The 21,011-nt window shown below is 43.9% G+C and overlaps 2 protein-coding genes across 4 annotated transcripts in view; one reads left to right on the forward strand and one right to left on the reverse strand.

Annotated features, from left to right (window-relative positions):
• Positions 1-19,246, forward strand: part of GALC (galactosylceramidase) — a 38,675-nt gene extending 19,429 nt beyond the window's left edge. For 2 of the 3 annotated variants that reach the window (XM_081173157.1, XM_081173159.1), the window contains exons 7-17: positions 45-175; positions 2,741-2,896; positions 3,641-3,765; positions 4,900-5,027; positions 8,398-8,487; positions 9,459-9,548; positions 11,313-11,457; positions 12,317-12,497; positions 14,208-14,368; positions 16,358-16,434; positions 17,484-19,246. In XM_081173157.1, coding sequence (XP_081029283.1) covers positions 45-175; positions 2,741-2,896; positions 3,641-3,765; positions 4,900-5,027; positions 8,398-8,487; positions 9,459-9,548; positions 11,313-11,457; positions 12,317-12,497; positions 14,208-14,368; positions 16,358-16,434; positions 17,484-17,627 — 1,428 coding nt within the window. In that variant the 3' untranslated portion in view covers positions 17,628-19,246. The remainder of the gene's footprint in view (positions 1-44; positions 176-2,740; positions 2,897-3,640; positions 3,766-4,899; positions 5,028-8,397; positions 8,488-9,458; positions 9,549-11,312; positions 11,458-12,316; positions 12,498-14,207; positions 14,369-16,357; positions 16,435-17,483) is intronic. The other variant, XM_081173158.1, reaches the window with a different exon arrangement.
• LOC308575582 (uncharacterized protein) overlaps positions 1-21,011 on the reverse strand; it is a 288,973-nt gene that overhangs the window by 131,936 nt on the left and 136,026 nt on the right. The gene's annotated exons all lie outside the window — the stretch shown is intronic.

Consider the following 21,011-nt stretch of genomic DNA (forward strand, 5'->3'; position numbering starts at 1 on the left):
GCTGTGTGTGGGAATACTACCTTTTCATCTCTTTATTTTCCAAGCTTTTAAGATACACTTTGGATAAACAAGAGCTGCAGCGGGTGAGGATCATAGCCAGCGATAACCTCTGGGAGCCAATTTCCTTTTTCATGCTGGTTGACTCTGAGCTACGTGAAGCAGTCGATATCATTGGGTAGGACATCTCTTCAAAGCTGATTTTTTCCACCCATAATCCCTTCTGAAAAATTCTGGCAAATGGTGGGAAACAGCAACTTTGGAAAAACTTTCTGGAATATCAGCATAGCAGTTACAAAATTTTGGCCACATGCCTCTTTAGCAGCAATCCTGTATGCCAAGGGGAGCGTGCGTTGTGGCCATCAGATGTTGGAATGCAACTCTCACCAGCCTCAGCCAACTTGGCGGTGGTCATGGCTCATGGGAGCTGTAGTCTCAATAGCATCTGCAGGGCAGCATGTTGGCTACCCCTGCCATACACATGGATCTGGGAGGATGACCCATTGTTGCAAAGATGGACTGACCTCTGATGACTGATGGACTGACCTCCATAGGATACTTTCAGGGATACTGAACTATACACACACGTTGATGTAATTGGAACATGACAACCCTCTCCTTTTTCCTTTGCTCTGGGAAAAGGGGAGAGGAGAATTTGAGCAGAGAAGTGCCTCATTTCTTCAAATCATGCCACCCACTTCCCCAAGCTGTTCCCCCTCCTTCCAAGATTCCAAATATGCTTGTAAGTCTAGATATATATTTGGTACTCTGGTGAAGAAAGTCTTTGCTCAAAATCACATCCTCCCAAAGCTGTTTTCTTTGGACAGTAGGGAGACCTGTCAGGCTCCACTTTCATGCAATTGACTGTAATTCATAGCGGTAGGTCTCCTTAGTTCTGGTTGTTCCCTTTTGGTAGAGTGAATGGTTGCCATGTAGATCTGATTTGATCAGCCTGACCAATCCATGTGGTGACATTAGCTCTTCAGTGAGTAAAATTTGCCTTGTGTATCTTTTTGAAACTGGTGATTGTGGAGATGGACTATATTCATTTAAGATCTGAATCGTTTGTGTGAGTTGTGGGAGGTAAATTGGTGTGATTTAGGTTAAAACGATAAGATAACTCTAGTTCAAGATTTCAGAAGATAGAAAGTTCTTAGGGGTAGCTGCATGTTTCAGTACTTCCATGTTTCAAAATCAACTTGGCATGCCCAGAGTGAGGCAGGGTTCCTGTTTTGAGAAACAAGAACCCCAATCCCTGCTATGTGGCACTATAGTCCTTAAGGTCTTTGACTTTGGGTCAAGAATGGCGGCTGAGAGTTAGTAAACCCATGCAGTTTAAATTCTGCCTCTGCTGTGAGCCCACCAGAGGCCGAGAGAGAGAGAATGGAGACAGTGATAATGACTTATTTTGCAGGGTTTTTGCAAAGATGGATGAGAAAGTATACAAAGCTCTTTTGAGTGTCCAGAGTGCTATGTAGATGCTAAGTATTTATTTTTTTCCCTTCCAAGTTTTGAGATGTAAATTATTATTATTCAGTCTATTAGCCACCCTTCACCAGCAGGTCCCAGAGCTGGTTACAACAATTTAAAATTCAGTATTCAGAATAGTTAAATGGCAGTCTTTGGCAGAAATTAATAAATCCCTGACACTTTCAGGTTCAAGTATTTTGTTCTTCCGGGTCATGGACTTAACTGTGTATTGCATCCAAATGGATGATGCAGCCTGGCCTTCACCAACCCTGTGCCTTACAGACATCATGGACTGCAGTTTCCATCACCCCTGACTGTTGGGCATTCTAAATGGCACAGATAGGAGCTGGATTTCACAATGTCTGCAAGGCAGCAGGTTAAGAGATGGCAGATCATAGAATCATAGAATCATAGAGTTGGAAGAGACCACAAGGGCCATTGAGTCCAACCCCCTGCCAAGCAGGAAACACCATCAGAGCACTCCTGACATATGGTTGTCAAGCCTCTGCTTAAAGACCTCCAAAGAAGGAGACTCCACCACACTCCTTGGCAGCAAATTCCACTGTCGAACAGCTCTTACTGTCAGGAAGTTCTTCCTAATGTTTAGGTGGAATCTTCTTTCTTGTAGTTTGGCTCCATTGCTCCGTGTCCGCTTCTCTGGAGCAGCAGAAAACAACCTTTCTCCCTCCTCTATGTGACATCCTTTTATATATTTGAACATGGCTATCATATCACCCCTTAACCTCCTCTTCTCCAGGCTAAACATGCCCAGCTCCCTTAGCCGTTCCGCATAAGGCATCGTTTCCAGGCCTTTGACCATTTTGGTTGCCCTCCTCTGGACACGTTCCAGATGCAAACACACAGGAAAAAGACACCCAATTTCACTGGGTGACCAGTGATTTGTTAAATGTATTCTAGAGGTGTTTGGATCCTAATCTCTCCTCCATGGAGGAAAGGACTGATAAGAAGAACTACTGCAAAAGAAAGAAAGAAAAGAAACTACAGTTTTCTAGAGTTTAAACTTGCTGCAATCAAGTGTATTTAGAGTCCTTGCTTTGAGTTAAAATGCACTTTGTAATAATAATAATAATAATAATAATAATAATAATAATAATAATAATAATAACAATAATTTATTATTTATACCCCACCCATCTGGCTGGGTTTCCCCAGCCACTCTGGGCGGCTTCCAAAAGAATATTAAAATACTGTGATACACCAAACATTAAAAGCTTCCCTAAACAGTCCTTGCTTTTTGTTTTTCAATATCCAGGGCTCATTACCCAGGAACGAAAACGGTGCCTAGTGCGTTGTACACAAAGAAGAAACTCTGGGCTTCAGAAGACTATAGCACTTTCAATGATGAAGTGGGGGCAGGTTGCTGGGCTCGAATCCTGAACCAAAATTTTGTGAATGGGAAAATGACATCGTACGTCTTGACTTTCAAAGAATTATAGATGTGTGTGTGTGTGTCTGCCTGTCTGTCTCTATCTATCTAGCAAGGTAGAATAAAACCTTGTCTAATTACCAGCAATTGGAAATGCTGGTTGCCAGGTTTGCATTTTTCAGCTAATGAAATCCCCATGGACTTGAAACTTGTATTTCTTGACAGTCTGGTTCACTTTTATCCACAACAGAAGAAGTAGGCTCAAACACTTGATATTGTGGCTCAGATAAGTCTTAATTTCCCTCTTCACATGTTACCTCCAGTTGTTGTTGATGATCTGCATGATGACCTCTTGTTGGGAGAAAGACGGAGGGGAAATATGTCCCTGTTAATTCTCCTCAGTCTCTCAGCGGCTTTCAGTACCATCAACCATAGTATCCTTCTGGAGCGGCTGTCTGAGTTGGGGGTGGGTGGCACCCACTTTGCAGTTGGTCGGGTCCTGCTTGGATGGTCATTTCCAGAGGGTGATGCTTGGGGAGTGCTGTTCGGCCTTGTAGAGTCTTCACCTTGGGGGTTCAATTTGATCCTCCTTGCTGTTTAACAAGTAATCTGGAATTTTGGAGTACGTTGTCAGCAATATACTGATGACATACGTTGAGCTACAGCCCTTTCTCATAGACAGATATATTCCCGGTATATTTATTGGTCTAACCATAGCATGCTAGACCAATTCTTTACATGATTCTCTTTATTAATTCCTGTCTTCTTTATCTCTATATCACACAGCACTATTGCTTGGAATTTGGTGGCTAGTTACTATGAAGATTTACCTTTCGGCCGGTGTGGTTTAATGACAGCGCAGGAACCATGGAGCGGGCATTACACTGTGAACCCCCCCATATGGATAACAGGTATTTTTTTTAGACAGAGCTTTTTGAAATGAGATGTATGTTTTTCAACTGTGGCTTTTCTAAGTTATTAAGGCCGCAGCACACTTCATTGGGCATACAAACTATTTAACCCAGCAGGGCTAACTTCTGCATAGATATGCATGGGATTGCACCGCAAATGTATTTTGAATTGCTGCTCTGTGATGCAATTTTTATTGGACAGCCTTTGTAGTAGTGATGTTCTTGGCAAGTTAACTAAGAGCTGGAAGGGAAAGGTTGTGGCGTATTTGGAAATTAACTTGTTTGGGCGCAATAAGGGCCAGCTCAAGGCACGATCAGCATGATAAAAAATGCCACGTATTCATGCTATACACACATACATGCACATGTATTTACAGAGTAGCCCTAACTGTTGCTCAGAAGCCCTATTTAATTTAACAAGGTTTACTCCCAGGTAAGTGGAGTTAGGATTGCAAATTTTAGTAAGATTCCATGTTTCCCCCGGGGGGGGGGGGGCGCAGAACTAAGCAAATTCTCTCTCTGTGTGTTTGTTTGTGTATGTATATATATGTACATAGGGCCAGCTCTAGACATTTTGCTTTCTGTGGTGCAGCAGCAAATGATGCATTTTCTATCCCTAAAGTACATAGTACCCAAGGCCAACAAAGTTATTTTGGTATCTGGGGCAGAAAATACTGCAAGTTCCTCTCCTGTCTTGTAAAAAAATCAACAATAAATACACAGATATTTCCTGCAACGATTTCATGTCACCCCAAATTGGCTGCCAGAGATGGCTGCATCACTCTGCCTAATGTTAGGGCCAGTCCCCACCTCTCTGCATCAACCTGTGTGTGTAGAGCTGGAGTCCCCAACATGGTGTCCATGAGCACCACAGTGCCCTCAGATACATCTATGGCACCTTCCTTAGGCCTCTGACCCTCCTGATTTTTATCTTAGTTTTGGAATTGGGGGATGTTTTGAGGGGGCGGGGGACTGTCTACTTTTTTCATTGTTTTCTTTCCCCCCCGCTGATGTCAGTTCTGTAAAAGCAAAAACCCTCAATGCAGTTTGCAAAAAAGATAAAACTGTAGTAAAGTTATCAATAGAAAGAAAAAAACAACAACTTTCTTCTCTCCTTTTTCTGTTTTGACACAGCACACACTACTCATTTCACACAACCAGGCTGGTACTACCTGCAAGCCGATGGGCATCTGGAAAAAGGTGGCAGCTACGTGGCTCTGACTGATAGGCAAGGCAATCTCACGATCATCATTGAAACCATGGTAATGCTCTCTTAACGCACTCTGCCAATGTCTACCTAGCTCAGAACTGTATTCCAGCTATTTAAAACAATGGTGTTTTAAAGGTACCTGTGCTGTATGCTGGTCTGCCATGGTCCGTTAGATGGAACTGTGATGGGAAGGGCCATCTATAAATCTCACCTCCTCTATGAATTCAGAAGCTGGCCTTAGATAACCTTCTGTCTCATAATCTCTGCCCCCACGCCTGCATTACAGGAGCCGTTTGTAGTGACCTATTTTATAGAATTGTGGAAAGGCAAGGTAAAATTGGTGAACCTGCAGCCCTCCAGATGTTGTTGAACCACAACTCCCATCATCCCTGGCCATCATCCATGATGGTGGGGGTGCTGATGGGAGTTGTGGTTCAACTCCCTACTTCTTTCTCCCATCCCTCTTGTAAGGGTTCCTGGAATGACATACCTGAAGTGCTTTGAACACTGGTGACACAGTCATTCAAAGTATGACAGTCATAGCACTATTGAGGTTCATGGCACTTAACAAGGAATGTGAGGACCACAAAACAAGGTGCTTACAAAAGTTTATTTTTCTGCAGCTGCTGCTGGCTTGTTATTGCATGATCTTGAATGGAGTTTGTTCAGTGTGATCTATGACTTGCTTCAGTTGCTAGCAATGCAAAGTTAGGTCATGTTTGTGCCAAGGTTTGAGACTTCTCAATGGAAGTTGCATGCAAGGAGCTTCCCGATTGACTTAGGGCATCGATGAATGTTAGCCTAATTCCTAGGATCACCCCCCACTCCAAAAAAAGAAAGAAACACAACTTAGCACTTTGTTGCTGTGGGCAACAAACTCTGCACAGTTCCCAGTCTGGTCTTTCAGAGCAGTCCTGTTCTGATCCAGATGTGGATTCAGGTCCTGGACTGAATTGGGGTCCTTGGACAGTCTTTAATTGGGGTTTAAAATTTTAATTAAGCTTGGGGTTGGAATGTGGGATGGGGTGGGGGAAGAAGACACATGCAGGCAACTTACTGTCCCCTTTTGACCTCCCTATTGCTCCCCTCTTAAGAGCCCCAAAGTGATCCAGGGTTGCCTTAACCCATTTTGGCTCAATTTTGGGTAGACCCAAATTGGCCCATGTTCAGGACCTGGAATTCAGCCAGAGTCAGCACATGGCTCCTAAGCAACACATGGAGTTCTAGTTGTATTGTAAATACAGTGGTACCTCTGGATGTGAATGGGATCTGTTCCGGAGCCCCGTTCGCATCCAGAGCAGAATGCAACCCGCGTCTCCGCGTCTGCGGGTCGCGATTCACTGCTTCTGCGCATGCGTGTGACATCATTTTGAGCGTCTGTGCATGCACGAGTGGCGAAACCTGGAAGTAACACATTCCGTTACTTCTGGGTCGCTGCGGAGCGTAACCTGAAAACGCTCAACCTGAAGCAACTTTAACCCGAGGTATAATACAGTGGTACCTCGGGTTACATACGCTTTAGGTTACAGACTCCATTAACCCAGAAATAGTGCTTCAGGTTAAGAACTTTGCTTCAGGATGAAAACAGAAATCGTGCTCTGGTGGTGCGGTGGCAGCAGGAGGCCCCATTAGCTAAAGTGGTGCTTCAGGTTAAGAACAGTTTCAGGTTAAGAACAGACCTCCGGAACGAATTAAGTACTTAACCCGAAGTACCACTGTACGTGACTCTTTTGAGTACAGTGGTGCCCCGCAAGACGAACGCCTCGCAAGACGGAAAACCCGCTAGACGAAAGGGTTTTCCGTTTTGGAGGCGCTTCGCAAAACGAATTTCCCTATGGGCTTGCTTCGCAAGACGAAAGCCCATAGGGAAATCTCTGGGACAGCGGGGAAGCGCAGCGCATTTAGAAGCGCTCGGGGAAAGCAGCGCACTTCGCTGCTTTCCCCGGAGTGCTTTTAAATGCGGGCGGCTGGGAGGGAATCCCTTGGCCCCCCGCGGGACTTCCCGAAGCTCTTTTGAAGTCCGGCAGGGGTCCAAGGGATTCCTTCCCAGCCGCCCGCTTTTAAAAGCACTCTGGGCAAAGCAGCGCACTTCGCTGCTTTCCCCGGAGTGCTTTTAAATGCGGGCGGCTGGGAGGGAATCCCTTGGCCCCCCGCGGGACTTCCCGAAGCACTTTTGAAGTCCGGCGGGGGTCCAAGGGATTCCTTCCCAGCCGCCTGCGTTTAAAAGCACTCCGGGGAAAGCAGCGCACTTCGCTGCTTTCCCCGGAGTGCTTTTAAATGCGGGCGGCTGGGAGGGAATCCCTTGGCCCCCCGCGGGACTTCCCGAAGCTCTTTTGAAGTCCGGCGGGGGTCCAAGGGATTCCTTCCCAGCCGCCCGCTTTTAAAAGCACTCTGGGCAAAGCAGCGCACTTCGCTGCTTTGCCCAGAGTGCTTTTAAATGCGGGCGGCTGGGAGGGAATCCCTTGGCCCCCCGCGGGACTTCCCGAAGCTCTTTTGAAGTCCGGCGGGGGGCCAAGGGATTCCTTCCCAGCCGCCTGCGTTTAAAAGCACTCCGGGGAAAGCAGCGCACTTCGCTGCTTTCCCCGGAGTGCTTTTAAATGCGGGCGGCTGGGAGGGAATCCCTTGGCCCCCCGCGGGACTTCCCGAAGCTCTTTTGAAGTCCGGCGGGGGGCCAAGGGATTCCTTCCCAGCCGCCTGCGTTTAAAAGCACTCCGGGGAAAGCAGCGCACTTCGCTGCTTTCCCCGGAGTGCTTTTAAATGCGGGCGGCTGGGAGGGAATCCCTTGGCCCCCCGCAGGACTTCCCGAAGCTCTTTTGAAGTCCGGCGGGGGGCCAAGGGATTCCCTCACCGCCGCCCGCCTTTAGAAGCGCTCGGGGGAACACCTGCCCCAGCCGCCCCACTTCGGAACGCTGTTCCGAAGCGGGGCGGGGGGCGGGGACACCTTCTGAAGGCGGGCAGGGGGCGAAAGTCTTTGTCCCCCCTGCCTGCCTTCCCAGGGGCTTTTAAATCGCCCCGGACAGCGGAGAAGTCCTCCGCTGTCCGGGGCGATTTTAAAATGCCGCCCGCCAGCATTTTAAGATCGCCCCGGACAGCGGAGAAGTCCTCCGCTGTCCCAGGGTTTTTTAAAATGCTGGGGGTGGGAAGAAAAGCCCTTGTCCCCCCCCCCCCAGCCTTCAGAAGAGGTCCGGGGACAGACTGTCCCCGGACCTGGTCTGAAGGCGGTTTCCCTAGGAACGCATTAATTGATTTTCAATGCATTCCTATGGGAAACCGTGCATCGCAAGACGAAAAAACCGCAAGACGAAGAGACTTGCGGAACGAATTAATTTCGTCTTGCGAGGCACCACTGTATTAGTTTCAGATAATATATTGTCTTGAGTTGAGATGGTGGTTGATGTGAGTTCCTTGCTGTTCATTTTCAGACTCACGACCACTCCAAGTGCATCAGGCCACCACTATTTCCCTACTTTGTGTCACCACAGAAAGCAACTTTCCATCTCAAAGGATCCTTTGTAAGTAAATGTCATACACTTAATTTGCTGCCTCTCACTTCTGTGTGCTGCCACTAATGTGTGCAATATACGTGCAGTAGGACATATGAAGAAAACAGAATCTTTGAATAATTGTGTGTGTGATACGTATTTGCTATTTTGAAGTGTCTGTGTAGCTAGACACCATATATAAATAATCTTACTTGTTTTATACTCAGCTGATCACAGCTTTGGATCACTCATTAGTAGTTCTGTTCTGTATGATGCATTTTGTGTGTGTGTGTGTGTGTGTGTGTGTTATGGCACCTACCCTTCCACTGAATGTTGGACAGCTGCTGTCTCTATTGCCTTTTTGGCAGCAGCTGAAGACCTTTCTTTTTCAGCAGAGATTTGACTCGTACCAGATTTGAAATTGTTTTTAATATATGGTATTGTTTGTATATATTTTATTGTTAAATTGCCTTGAGAATAATAAAAAATAGTTTTAAAAAGGGCGGACTTTGCTGCCACAGACTTACAATCTATGCATTCTTATTGAGTTGTCCACACAGCAGTTGTATATGACTAAATTAATATTAAAACAGTAGGCAGCTAGATATTCTAGATCCATGGTGTTTGGTTATTGACACCAGCCCATGATCTTTATGCGGGCCTTACATTTGCCAGGAGGAAGACTTCTACTTTGCTCTGGCATTGGGAACCTCTTTGACTATAGCTCCCATAAACCTAATCCAGCATTGGATGATTAGAGTTGTAGTTCAGCAAAATCTGGAGGGCCACATTTGCCCCATTCCTGATTAAGCTGGAATCTACACACATATAAAATCCATTGTGAAAATGCTTTTTTAAAAAATGCTTTGAAAAATACATTGAATTTGGCATAGCTCACTGTTGCCATCCAGTGTCACCTTTGTATATTGCACTTTACAACACATTCAGAAACCTACAGGGTTTATAAGAAGACTCATGAAAGTTTTCTCCCCCTTCCTCAGAGCAAGCTGAAATCTCTTCACATGTGGTATTCTAAACTTGAATTTAATTCTCCCAACTCCACATTGTTCCAGTCTCTTGGACCCATAAATGTAAGTGTGCCTTAATTTATTTACGAGATCACCTTACCCCATAAATGTCAGCTCGATTGCTTTTATCTGCTGAACTGGCACTGATTCTTGCCTATCCAGACATGTAGAATGTTGACATGTCTTTTATCATGGACTGTAAATATTTTTTTAATGTTTTAAATGGTTGTTTTCAACTGCCCCCCCAATAATTTTATTGTTTTATTCTTTTGTAAACCGCTTTGAGGTTTTGTTACCATCAAGCGGTATATAAATCTTATAAAATTAATTGATTAATTTATAGCAAAATACTGCAGTCTTCAAGAAGAAAAAAAATCCATGTTGCTTGTGATCTTTTCTCCAGGCCTATAAATAAAGGCCTGATGAGTCCTCAACATTCTAAATATTGATTCTGTTTACTGCATAAACTCACTACTGTCCCAGGCCTGAAATGTAATGCCTCACCGTACTTTACTATAATGCCTTGTATTGCTGCAGTAAAATGTCACGTCCAGAGGTTGGGGCTAAAGCTTAGTCAACCTGGTAGTGATAATCTGAAGCAGGACCATTTTGTTACCTTGCCGGTCCTAGGATTGTACCCGAGATGAAAGATTTCACCTGTATTTCCTGCCTCTAGTCAGCCACTTGTGCATGATCTCTCTCTCTCTCTCTCTCTCTCTCTCTCTCTCTCTCTCTCTCTCTCTCTCATTTTTATTAAATTTTCATCCAGTGACTTCCCTTCTTCTCTTTCCATGATTCATTTTGCCTATCTTACATCCCTGCATATTTTACAATAACCATTCCAATCGGTTTTCCACTATTACGTCCATCAATATTACTTTGCCGGCGTTTTGAGCTGTACACAGTTATTTTCCATATACTCAATAAACATTTTCCAATCTTCTTTTAATGTATGTTCTTCTTGCTCTCTTATTCTATATGCCAAATCTGCAAGCTGTGCATATTCTGTCAACTTAAGTTGCCAATCCCCTTTAGATCGGACCTCGCTCACTTTCCATTTTGGAGCTAACAAAACATGGGCCACAGTTGTTGCATACATAAATAACCTTTTCTGATACCTGAGGATTTCAGTCTGGATTATCCCCAGCAGAAAGGACTCTGGATTTTTTTTTTTTTTTTTTGGGGGGGGGAGTTATTTTAAACATTTTTTTCAGTTCATTATAAATAATTTCCCAAAACTCTTTTACCTTTTTACATGTCCACCACATGTGAAAGAATGTTCCCTTCACCTCTTTACACTTCCAGTACCTATCTGATTCTATCTTGTAAATCTTGGCCAGCCTAGGTAAATGTAAAGGGACCCCTGACCGTTAGGTCCAGTCGTAGCCGACTCTGGGGTTGCGGCGCTCATCTCGCTTTATTGGCCAAGGGAGCCGACATACAGCTTCCTGGTCATGTGGCCAGCATGACTAAGCCGCTTCTGGCGAACCAGAGCAGCACAGAAACGCCATTTACCTTCCTGCCGGAGCGGTACCTATTTATCTACTTGCACTTTGACGAGCTTTCGAACTGCTAGGTTGGCAGGAGCTGGGGCCAAGCAACGGGAGCTCACCCCGTCGCGGGGATGCGAACCGCCGACCTTCTGATCAGCAAGCCCTAGGCTCTGTCGTTTAACCCACTGTGCCACCTGTGTCCCATCTTGGCCAGCCTACTTGGAATTAAATGCCATCTATGAATCATTTTCAAATAGTTCTCTTTCAAAGAATAACATGCTATAAATTTCAAGTCGCTTTTCCAAAGTTTCTTGTGCATCCTTTCTCCACGCAGGTTTCCGAAGGCGTGTTGACACTAAATCTGGGTCTGGATGAGGTCTATACTTTGACAACCTTGACAGCAGGCTTTGAGAAGCCTTTCCCGGATCCTCCTGCATCCCAGCCATTTCCTTCCGATTACAAGGATGATTTCAATATCCGTAAGTAAGACTTGGAAGTCATTTTTTGGGTTTGGGAGATGAGATAGGACATTATCTGGTGGCCCTGGGCTAGGACAGGATCCTTATCAGTAGTATTAATTCTCAAGCATATGTGATTAGAAGCCTGCTTTAAAACAAATGTTTGACCTAGGGAGTATCCAGCATACTGTATACTCAGTGGACATTCAAGTTTCTTTTTGTGGAGCTTCAGCTTCAGGAAAGACTTATGATCCCCAAAGGCAGGGGTGTTAAAACCTCAGGTCTGGGGGCCAATTGCAACCCACAGCCCTGGGTCCTCTGTCTGGCCCTCTCGATTCTCCACAGACACACACCTTCCTGGCTCTGTTCGGACCCTGAGCATTTCTGCCTGGCTGTGATGTGTCTGATAAAGCCTCTTGCTTGACAGGGTTGAGGATGGAGAGGAAAGTGTGAGTGTGTGTAGATGGTAGCCTACTTTGCAAAGGTAACGTTTCCATGTGTGGCCCCGCATGCCGCTGCCACGTGACCCTTGGAAGGTAGACCAGAAAAAGGATGTGGCTCCCAGGCTGTAGAAGTTTCCCTAGCTGCAAGGCCCAAAACAGCCATCTGTGTTGAGATTTGCATCCAGTGCCGGAACGGCTTGCAGGTTAGGATTGAGGATCCTCCATGGGCTTCAATTCCTGAGAGGCTTTCAGATGTCCTCTTCAACTTGGATGACTCTAATGAAACACTCAGCTTGTTACCAAATTGGGGGGATGTCAGCTCTGTGTCAGGTTCTGCCTGCTGCGTCCCTGGTGTTGCAGTGGTGCTGAGAGAAGCTGTCACTTCTTCTTTCGTAGTGCAGGCGAGTGAAATAACGAGCTTTCTGTTCTCCCAACAGGCAACCCGCCTTTCAGTGAGGCCCCAAACTTTGCCGATCAAACTGGGGTGTTTGAGTACTTTGTAAACGTTTCTGATCCTGGCGAGCATGTCTTCACCCTTCGACAGGTGGTGACGCAGAGGCCTATAACCTGGGTTACTGAATCAGAGCATCCCATCAGCATTATTGGCAACTATAAATGGTATGTAATTAAACACAGTGCAACCCGCTGAATTTCCAGCTTGGTGCAAAGTTGCAGTGGAATCCAGTAATTGCACTGATTTTGTTAGCTGCGGTATGCAGATTTGAACATCAGTGAATGCAAAAGGGCACCCCTCACCCATGAACTGCAAAATGTCTTTCTTTGCTGGGTTTTTGTGGTCGCATAAACAGTATTTAATGTGATTCAAGGCTGCCACCTGCTGTTGTCTTAGCATAACTACATGAAAAGAAGCTGATGGAAATCAAGGTGTTGCAGAGAGTGATTGTATGCGCATGCATGGTTGAACGTAAAAAGAAAACTGCCTTAGATTGTGTGTTTGGAAATTGGAGTGTTACAGGACTATGGTCAACTATGGTTGTGAGTATTACTTGCTACTCTTTTTATCTCTTAAGTATTGGAGCTCTGCGCTTATAAACGTGCTGCAGTCCCTGCAGTTTAGTTTTTCTTATCAATTTGGTTTTTTGCTCTATAATAAAGATGCTGGGTTGTGTTCAGTGACGTCACTGCACGATTGGAACAACTACTGCTCACACAACAGGACTTACCGTTCTCTTTCCTCCCCGTTTGCCCCCCACCCTAAAAAAAAATTGCTCTTGGGTTTCCCTAACCCTCTGGAATAGATTTAGTTGGTGAGGAGGAGGAGAGGAAGCGGGTGTTCAATTTTACAAGTGAAAATCATTTTGCTCGCATAATAATGTAATTGGATACAACAGGTCTTTTTTCAGGGGGTACTCAGGGGTATGCAGTACTGGCACCCCCCCCTTGGTGAAAAAGTGTGGCACTTATTGTAACAGCTTCGTGGTGAGTACCAGCACCTATTTTTCCACGGGGGGGAAAGCACTGGCTACAACTCCATTTGAGGGTGGCTTACATATAAAAACAAAAAGCAGTTGGCTAGGTGCGTCTGTTCCTTTCCTATCTTCTTCCTCCACTCCCTGGGATTCTGTTATTTAGAGTTTGGATTTGATATCCCGCTTTATCACTACCCTAGGGAGTCTCAAAGCGGCTAACATTCTCCTTTCCCTTCCTCCCCCACAACAAACACTCTGTGAGGTGAGTGAGGCTGAGAGACTTCAGAGAAGTGTGACTAGCCCAAGGTCACCCAGCAGCTGCATGTGGAGGAGCAGGGAATTGAACCCGGTTCACCAGATTACAAGTCCACTGCTCTTAACCACTACACCACACTGGCTCTGCACAGTCGTTTTGCTGCTCCTGCTCCTATGGAGTTATGCCAGGCTAGCAAAGAAACACATCAATGAATATCACTTCTGGCAGGGATGGCACAGCTGGTATAGCAGAAGAATGGACAGTTGTACTGGGTGCCTCCTTGGGTGTGGTTGCTGTTCACCTTAAGCAGTTGCATCTATGCAGCTCTTGGAAAATGATGTGTGTGGGGGGGGGGGCGGCGGGGATAGTCAACCTCTGTTGTGCCACAGTACTGATCCAGATTCCACCTCTCCCACCAGCTGCAGTGTCTAAACACAAAACAAGTCCAGGAAGAACTGTATTATAATCATTACAATATGTTTATTTATTGGTACTCTGCCTTTTTCCCTGACAGAGATTTGTGCATACATGTTCTTAAATATGTTTACACTTAGAAGTGGTTGGAATTTTTCTTGTTGTTGGAAGACTAATGCCAAAACTGACACTTTTCCAGCGCTGAGAACTGCATTTGTCTTTTTGCAGGGTAAACCTAACGATAACTTGCGACATTTACATAGAGTCAAATGATGGAGGTGCATTCATTGCGGGAAGAGTGAACAAAGGTGGGATATACACCAAAGCTGCTAAAGGCATTTTCTTCTGGGTATTTCCTGACGGTACATACCAAGTTACAGGTGATCTCGGTGAGTATCCTTTAAAATGGATTTTGCATGCTTAATTAAATAGTTGCAGCTTATCCTGCAGTAGGTAATGCAGAATGGCATTTCTAAGGGTTTGAGGCTTGCACGGCAAATCCATTATGCAATAGTTCCCTTACTTGTAATTGCTGTTTTCTGTTGGGTGTCTTCCTCCACACCTCATTTTATTTTTATTTCAAACCAAGGTGCTTTGCTAGCTTATCATATAATAATTATAACTGGCACGGAGCAATCAAAGCGAAACTTTTTCAACCAAAAGCTGTTCTGAATGGTTCTTATTCACAGTGTTAAATGCTCAAGTGTAGAAGGAGGGCCAGCTGCTTTAGAATATTGAAAGTGTTTCTAAGTGGTTTAATATTTTTTGAAAAAATCCCTAAGTAGCATACAAAACAGACAAAAATAATAATAACGCACCCCAGGAACTTGGGTAGAACAGGGTCCAATCTGGTCAGGAAGGCATCTGCCTCCCAATTTTTTCTTAAGATCTCAGGTGTGAAATTGCTGATCTTTAAACAAATATTATTATTATTATTATTATTATTATTATTATTATTATTATTATTATTATTATTATTTTTATTATTGCTTTAAAACATTTATAAACCTGCTTAATCTCTCAAACAGTATACAAAAATACCAACCTTCAAACAGTAAAAACACATGCAAAAATAAAAAAAAAACAGTGGAATAGTATTATAAAAGTGGGTAATAAACAGAAATTCAGTAATAAATAAGGTGTAGCCTTAGGGGTTAGGGAGCACCTGGGCAAAAATATGTCCTTAAAGATACCTGAAGCAACTGATGGCTGGTGCTTTATGCATGGCAGAGGAAAGGGCACAGTGTCGACGCAAATTTCATGCCACCACGCTGTGATAGTCTGTTGGGTGCGCTGCTGTGAGTAAAATATCAAGTCACCTTTTGCTTGATCAAATGGATGACTTTAGAGTCCATGGCCTACAAGGCCTTTGTACAAAGGTGTTGGTTTTTTAAAAACAAACAAGCAAACACCACAATCTTAGATCTAGGCTCTAGAGGTTTGAAATCTGGAAGGCCTCTGAGGCATGTGCATAGGCTCTCAAATAGTGTGCATGTTCGGAATGGCAAATAATGTAGCTGCTCTAAAGAAGAGCCATTTTTGTGTAATGGCCAGGAGTTCTTGTGATTGCAAACGCTGTGGCAATATGCTAAAAACATTGAATTCTGTTTTCCCACTGCTTACTAAATTAGTCATGCAATCTTAAGAGTTTTAGAGCTGGAAGGGACCCCAAAGGTCATCTAGTCCAACCCCCTGCAATGCAGGAATCTCAGCTAAAGCATCCATGACAGAACCATCCAACTTCTGATTGGAAACCTCCAAGGAAGGAGAGTCCACAACCTCCCGAGGGTGACAATTCATCACTTTGTCCCATGCAGTCGATAGCCATTCACTGATGGAAGAAGAAGAATTAATCTCCCCTCCTTCCCATTTAACAGCAATCCAAATGAGCTACTGTTTCGAGTAATGAACAATAATTACTTAATCTTCAGGTAGACTATTATATCTAACATAACAGGACAGAATAAGCACTGGGCTGTCATGCTTCCAATTTTATTTGCAATAGAGTTCCAATGCAGTGGTACTTTGAGTTACAAACACCTCAGGTTACAAACATTTCAGGTTACAAACTCCGCTAACCTGGAAGAGTTACCTTGAGTTGAGAACTTTGCCCCGGGATGAGAACAGAAATCGTGTGCTGGCGGCGCAGCGGCAACAAGATGCCCCATTAGCGAAAGTGGTGCTTCAGGTTAAGAACAGTTTCAGGTTAAGAACAGACCTCTGGAACGAATTAAGTTCGTAACTAGAGGTACCACTGTAATGTATAATTTTAGGGCATGTCCCAAATAAAGAAAATGTTCTGAAGCAGCAGCAGCTTCTTCTTCTTCTTCTTCTTCTTCTTCTTCTTCTTCTTCTTCTTCTTCTTCTTCTTCATGCAGGTGGGGAAGAGGTCTTGATGAAAGGACTGTCTGGTGTGCGAGCCAAGGCATGGCATACCCTCACTCTGATTCTTACGGTAAGCACCGGACCTGGAGCATAAAATAAGATTCATTTTGACTGATAGCAAGGGGTGGCATTTAAACTGTTTAGAGTTCTAAAATAGCTATAAGCCTAAAATAGCTTATAAGCCTAAAATAGCTATAATTTAATTTGCTATGAGAAGTATTAACCCTGATAAATATTGATGACCTGCTAATACCACTTGTCCGTCATAACAGGTGGAACCTACAATGAAAATGCTGCAGTGCGGAGTGTTTTAGTTCAGGGTTTCAGCCAGCCAAACCTCTCTTCAGGGTATTCCATTCCATAGCCACTAAGCAGGCTTTGTCCTCCCTGGACTGTTTTGCTCCACCTCTGCAGAAACCTTAGTGTACCCTGGAGCATCTCTCATCTTGTATGTAGATGATGGTGTTTTGGCTATATAAGGATCCACACTTGGAAAACCTGCTTTGCTATCAGTATATAGGATTTTCCAGAGGTGCAGCCACGCTAGTCTCTTGCAGCAAAAACAATGAAAGGCAGAACATATCCACCATGGGTAGCAGCCATTGATAGTCATATCCTCCATGAATTTGTCTGGTCCTCTTTCTCAAGCCATCCAAGTTGGTGACCATCACTAGAAGAAGAAGAAGAGTTTGGATTTGATATCCCGCCTTTCACTCCCTTTAAGGAGTCTCAAAGCGGCTAACATTCTCCTTTCCCTTCCTCCCCCACAACAAACACTCTGTGAGGTGAGTGGGGCTGAGAGACTTCAAAGAAGTGTGACTGGCCCAAGGTCACCCAGCAGCTGCATGTGGAGGAGCGGAGACGTGAACCCGGTTCCCCAGATTACGAGACTACCGCTCTTAACCACTACACCACACTGGCTCACTACTGATTGTGGGAGCAAATTCCTTAGCTTAACTAAAACTGAATGGGCATTGGGAAACACACTTGGATGTCTTTCACTTCAACTCACCTTGCAAAGCAGTTTCCAGATAGCTTTGCAGCCCTCGTTCTTGACCAGTTTACTGAAATCCACATCAGACCCCCTGTACATTAATGTTCTCCCCTTACTTTTGACAGGGCACCAATGCGTCTGGCATGTTAAATGGCAATCCTCTCTGGGCGAACGTCACCGTAACGGATCCTGGAAATGGATGGGCAGCTATTGGGACTCACACTTATGAATTTACACAATTCGACAACTTTCATGTTCAGGCCAACTGAGACGCCCGTCATACTTCAACAAGCCAATTCTTGACTCCTTTTAACTTGAGCCAGTTTCCATCCTGTTGCCGTCGTCATTTTGTAATTGACATTGGCACGGAATTTTTGTTTCGTTTCCCCTACAGCTTTTGTGAACAAATTCAGCTTTCTTCTAAAGTTTAAATGCGTTTGTGTCGTCCTAATTAGGATTTTTGTCAGAATTCAGTTTTCTCTCTTGGCAGAAAGAATTCGTTTCAGAAAGTCTCCCTCTGTCCCCTCACCCCTTTTTCTTTTACAAAGTATAAATGGAACTGGAGCAGAGTCCTTGTCGTTTCATTGGTGGGAATTGTGACTGTTTAGCCTCATTTTAAGAAATGTGCAACAGAGACCTCAGAAAACTGCTGTTTTCAACTGTTTCAAAAGCTATAAAGTCCATTTCTTTTCAGAAGTGCCTGGTGTATCTGGCTGTTATGAAGTGCTGTGAACTGAAAGATCCTTTTGCCTCTTTCGTACTTTATCTGAGGTGATGGAATAAGGGACTCAATGGATTTAAATGCCTCCTTCCAGGAAATGAAAGGTTTCACTCCTCCTCTTCTAAAGTCTTAATTCATATATCTGTTTTAATGAAAAGCTAGCTGCTAGCTGGCTTCCTTATGAAGTGCCTTATTTTAAACTACCTCTGCTAATGGCAGTGTAGCAAATATGTTGTTGGTGCCTGTCACTGTTCGAAGGTTTGATAACCCCACAACTTGCCTCGCCTCTTTGAGCTTCTCTTCTAAGCTTGTCTGCCTTTTTTGGTAAATGGAAGGAGGAAAGAATCTGTAAAAGTAATATGGATGAAAAAATCAAGGGAGAATGTTTATCCCCACCCTCACGATCCAAAGAGCCAATTTGCACAAGTCAGTTTGAGAGCACTTGAAGTTGCCAAGCTTTCAGCCATGCACCATTTGTGGGAATCGCAACCTCCATATGGGTCAAGTTAAATATGTGTTCTGCAAGGAGAAAATAGCTTGTACAAACAATACCTTTGCATGAGTCCAGTTGCAACTTTACTGGTGACCAGAGAAATCACTGTGAACTGTCCTTGAGACATGTAATGCTTGTACTGATGTATGGTGGCAAATTTCAGGCTTGCAGGATATATAGAGCTATGAGGTTCACCAGCTAGACATGGGTGCAAAGTAAGGAAGGTGATTGTGGAGACAGAGACAGGGTTTTTTGTCAGCCGGAACTCAATTCAGACCAAATTCAAAAGTGCAGATAAAGATGTTCATTATAGCATTTCCTTCTTGATGGACTTTGACCATAAGCAATGAAGATATAAGGTCATGACTGATTGACTGCATTTATTCCAAAGTTTTCTCCCTCTTTTTGTGCTAGGGCAGATAATTTCTATTTTTGCATTGTGTACTAAATGTAGCATAATCGCAATATTTGTTTCTTGTTAATTTATTAAACGGTAGACTTTAAAGTTGCTGGGTTGTGAATGTTCTCAACAGGTTAATGTTTGCTGAATGTTTGTACTTCTCATGATTCTTAACAATTGTCTTGATGTTACAGTGAAAAGCTGGCATATGGTGGCTGACTACCACAAAGCCTAATGTTTCATACTGGAAAAATAAATGCTGCTTTAAAACCTTTATATGTCTATGGTACTGCTTTAAAAATTGTTGCTTTTTCTGAAGGTTCAGAGGTAAGCTTTCCTCTTTAGTAGAGTCTGATCTCAAACCCAAAGAGGCTTGTATTTTCACAGCCGCCTCCACTAAATAGGAATATACGCTGAAGGGTTTCACCACATGTGTGGTCTGCATTTTACAATGACTGAGCAATAAATCATATATTGGCAACACAATTAAAATAAAAACAAAATCAGTTGGAAATATAGGAACACTTTGAAGAATATCCAGATTCTTGTCCACAAGAGGGAGCCCCACCCAAATCTACTGGGTCTTCAGGTCTAGCCTTAGAAATTGCATTATTTGGATAAAGCATACACTGATTAACATTTTGGCAAAATCTCCTAAGCAGTTTACACACACACATACAAAAAATGTGCAAACAAAAATCAAGATAACAACAAACATAGTAGGATATTACAAACAGAAATCAAAATATAAGAGGTACATTAGAAAAATGTCTTAATTTAAAATAACATTCAGCAGCTGCACAGAATAAAAGTGGGAAGTCCGTATCACCTGTTTTTCATCTTGTATTTGTTCAGTGTAGGTAAATCAGTGTAGCAGATAGCATTTTTATGGAACAAAATTTATGTACCACTTGATCATAAGAGAAACTATGAGTGGTTTACAAAAATACAAAATGAAACATTACAATTACCTACAAATACTTAAATCAAGTATGTAGAAGCATTCAAAATATGATTGAAATAAAGATGAGCTAAAAAGAGATAAAACACATGTAACTTTTCCATGTCTAGGTAAGCTTGCCTAAACAAAAATGCTTTAAGCAGGTGCCAAAAAAGAGTACAGTGAAAGTGCCTGCCTGGTATCAATACACAGAGAGTTCCAAACCGTAGGTGCTGCCACACTAAAAGCTTGATTTATGAAGAACCTGTAGCACTGCCAGTTCTGGAGACTCAGGTGGTTGGCAGGGTATATGTGGTTTAAGGGGATCCCGCATCTCAATGAGTCTCAGGCTGTTAAGGGCTTTATATGCTAATATAACCTTGAACTTGGCAAATGGACAACCAGTGGAAACTCTGAGCCAAAGGCGTTGCATGCTAACAAGGTCTCACTGCTGTCATCAACAGTGCAGCAGCACTCAGCACTAACCACGGTTTCTAGATCCTGTGCAGCGAAAGCCCCACATACCGTGTGTTGCAGTTATCTAATCTTAAAGTCGCCAGTGCCTGAACCGCGGTCAGGCTCTCTTGGTCTAGGAATGGCTGTAGCCGTTGCACCAATCGCAGCAGGTAGAAGGTGCTTCTGGTCATTGAGGCTTCCTGGGCCTCCAGCAACAGAGCTGGATCAAGAAACACACCCAAACTCTGCACTTGCCTCTGTAGGGGGAATGCAGCCTTTTCCAGGGCACTGCTAGTCCAGTCTTCATAAGGTAATAATCCAACCATGGTAAGCAAGCGCCTTGCACCCCTATCTTCCTTCCATCTTTCATATCACTTGCAGTAAATACGACATCAAAGGTGAGCCCTGATTGATGCGTCGGACCATTAGAGAATTATGGAATTGGTTTGGGTGGCCTCTGTTCAGATTAGAACTGGGCTAACAAATCCAGCCAGCTCTTTTTTGACCACTTGCAAGAGGAAATAAAATCCCCCTGATTTCTTTCTCTTTTTTATTTAAAGTCGTGTGCCACTCAGAACCACGTGGTTGGCAGGAAACAGCACCTTGCAATGCTTCCTGGTTGCCTCGGGGGCAATGGGATGTG

Source organism: Podarcis bocagei (genome assembly GCF_964188305.1).
Source record: "Podarcis bocagei genome assembly, chromosome: 1".
Lineage (NCBI taxonomy): Eukaryota > Metazoa > Chordata > Lepidosauria > Squamata > Lacertidae > Podarcis > Podarcis bocagei.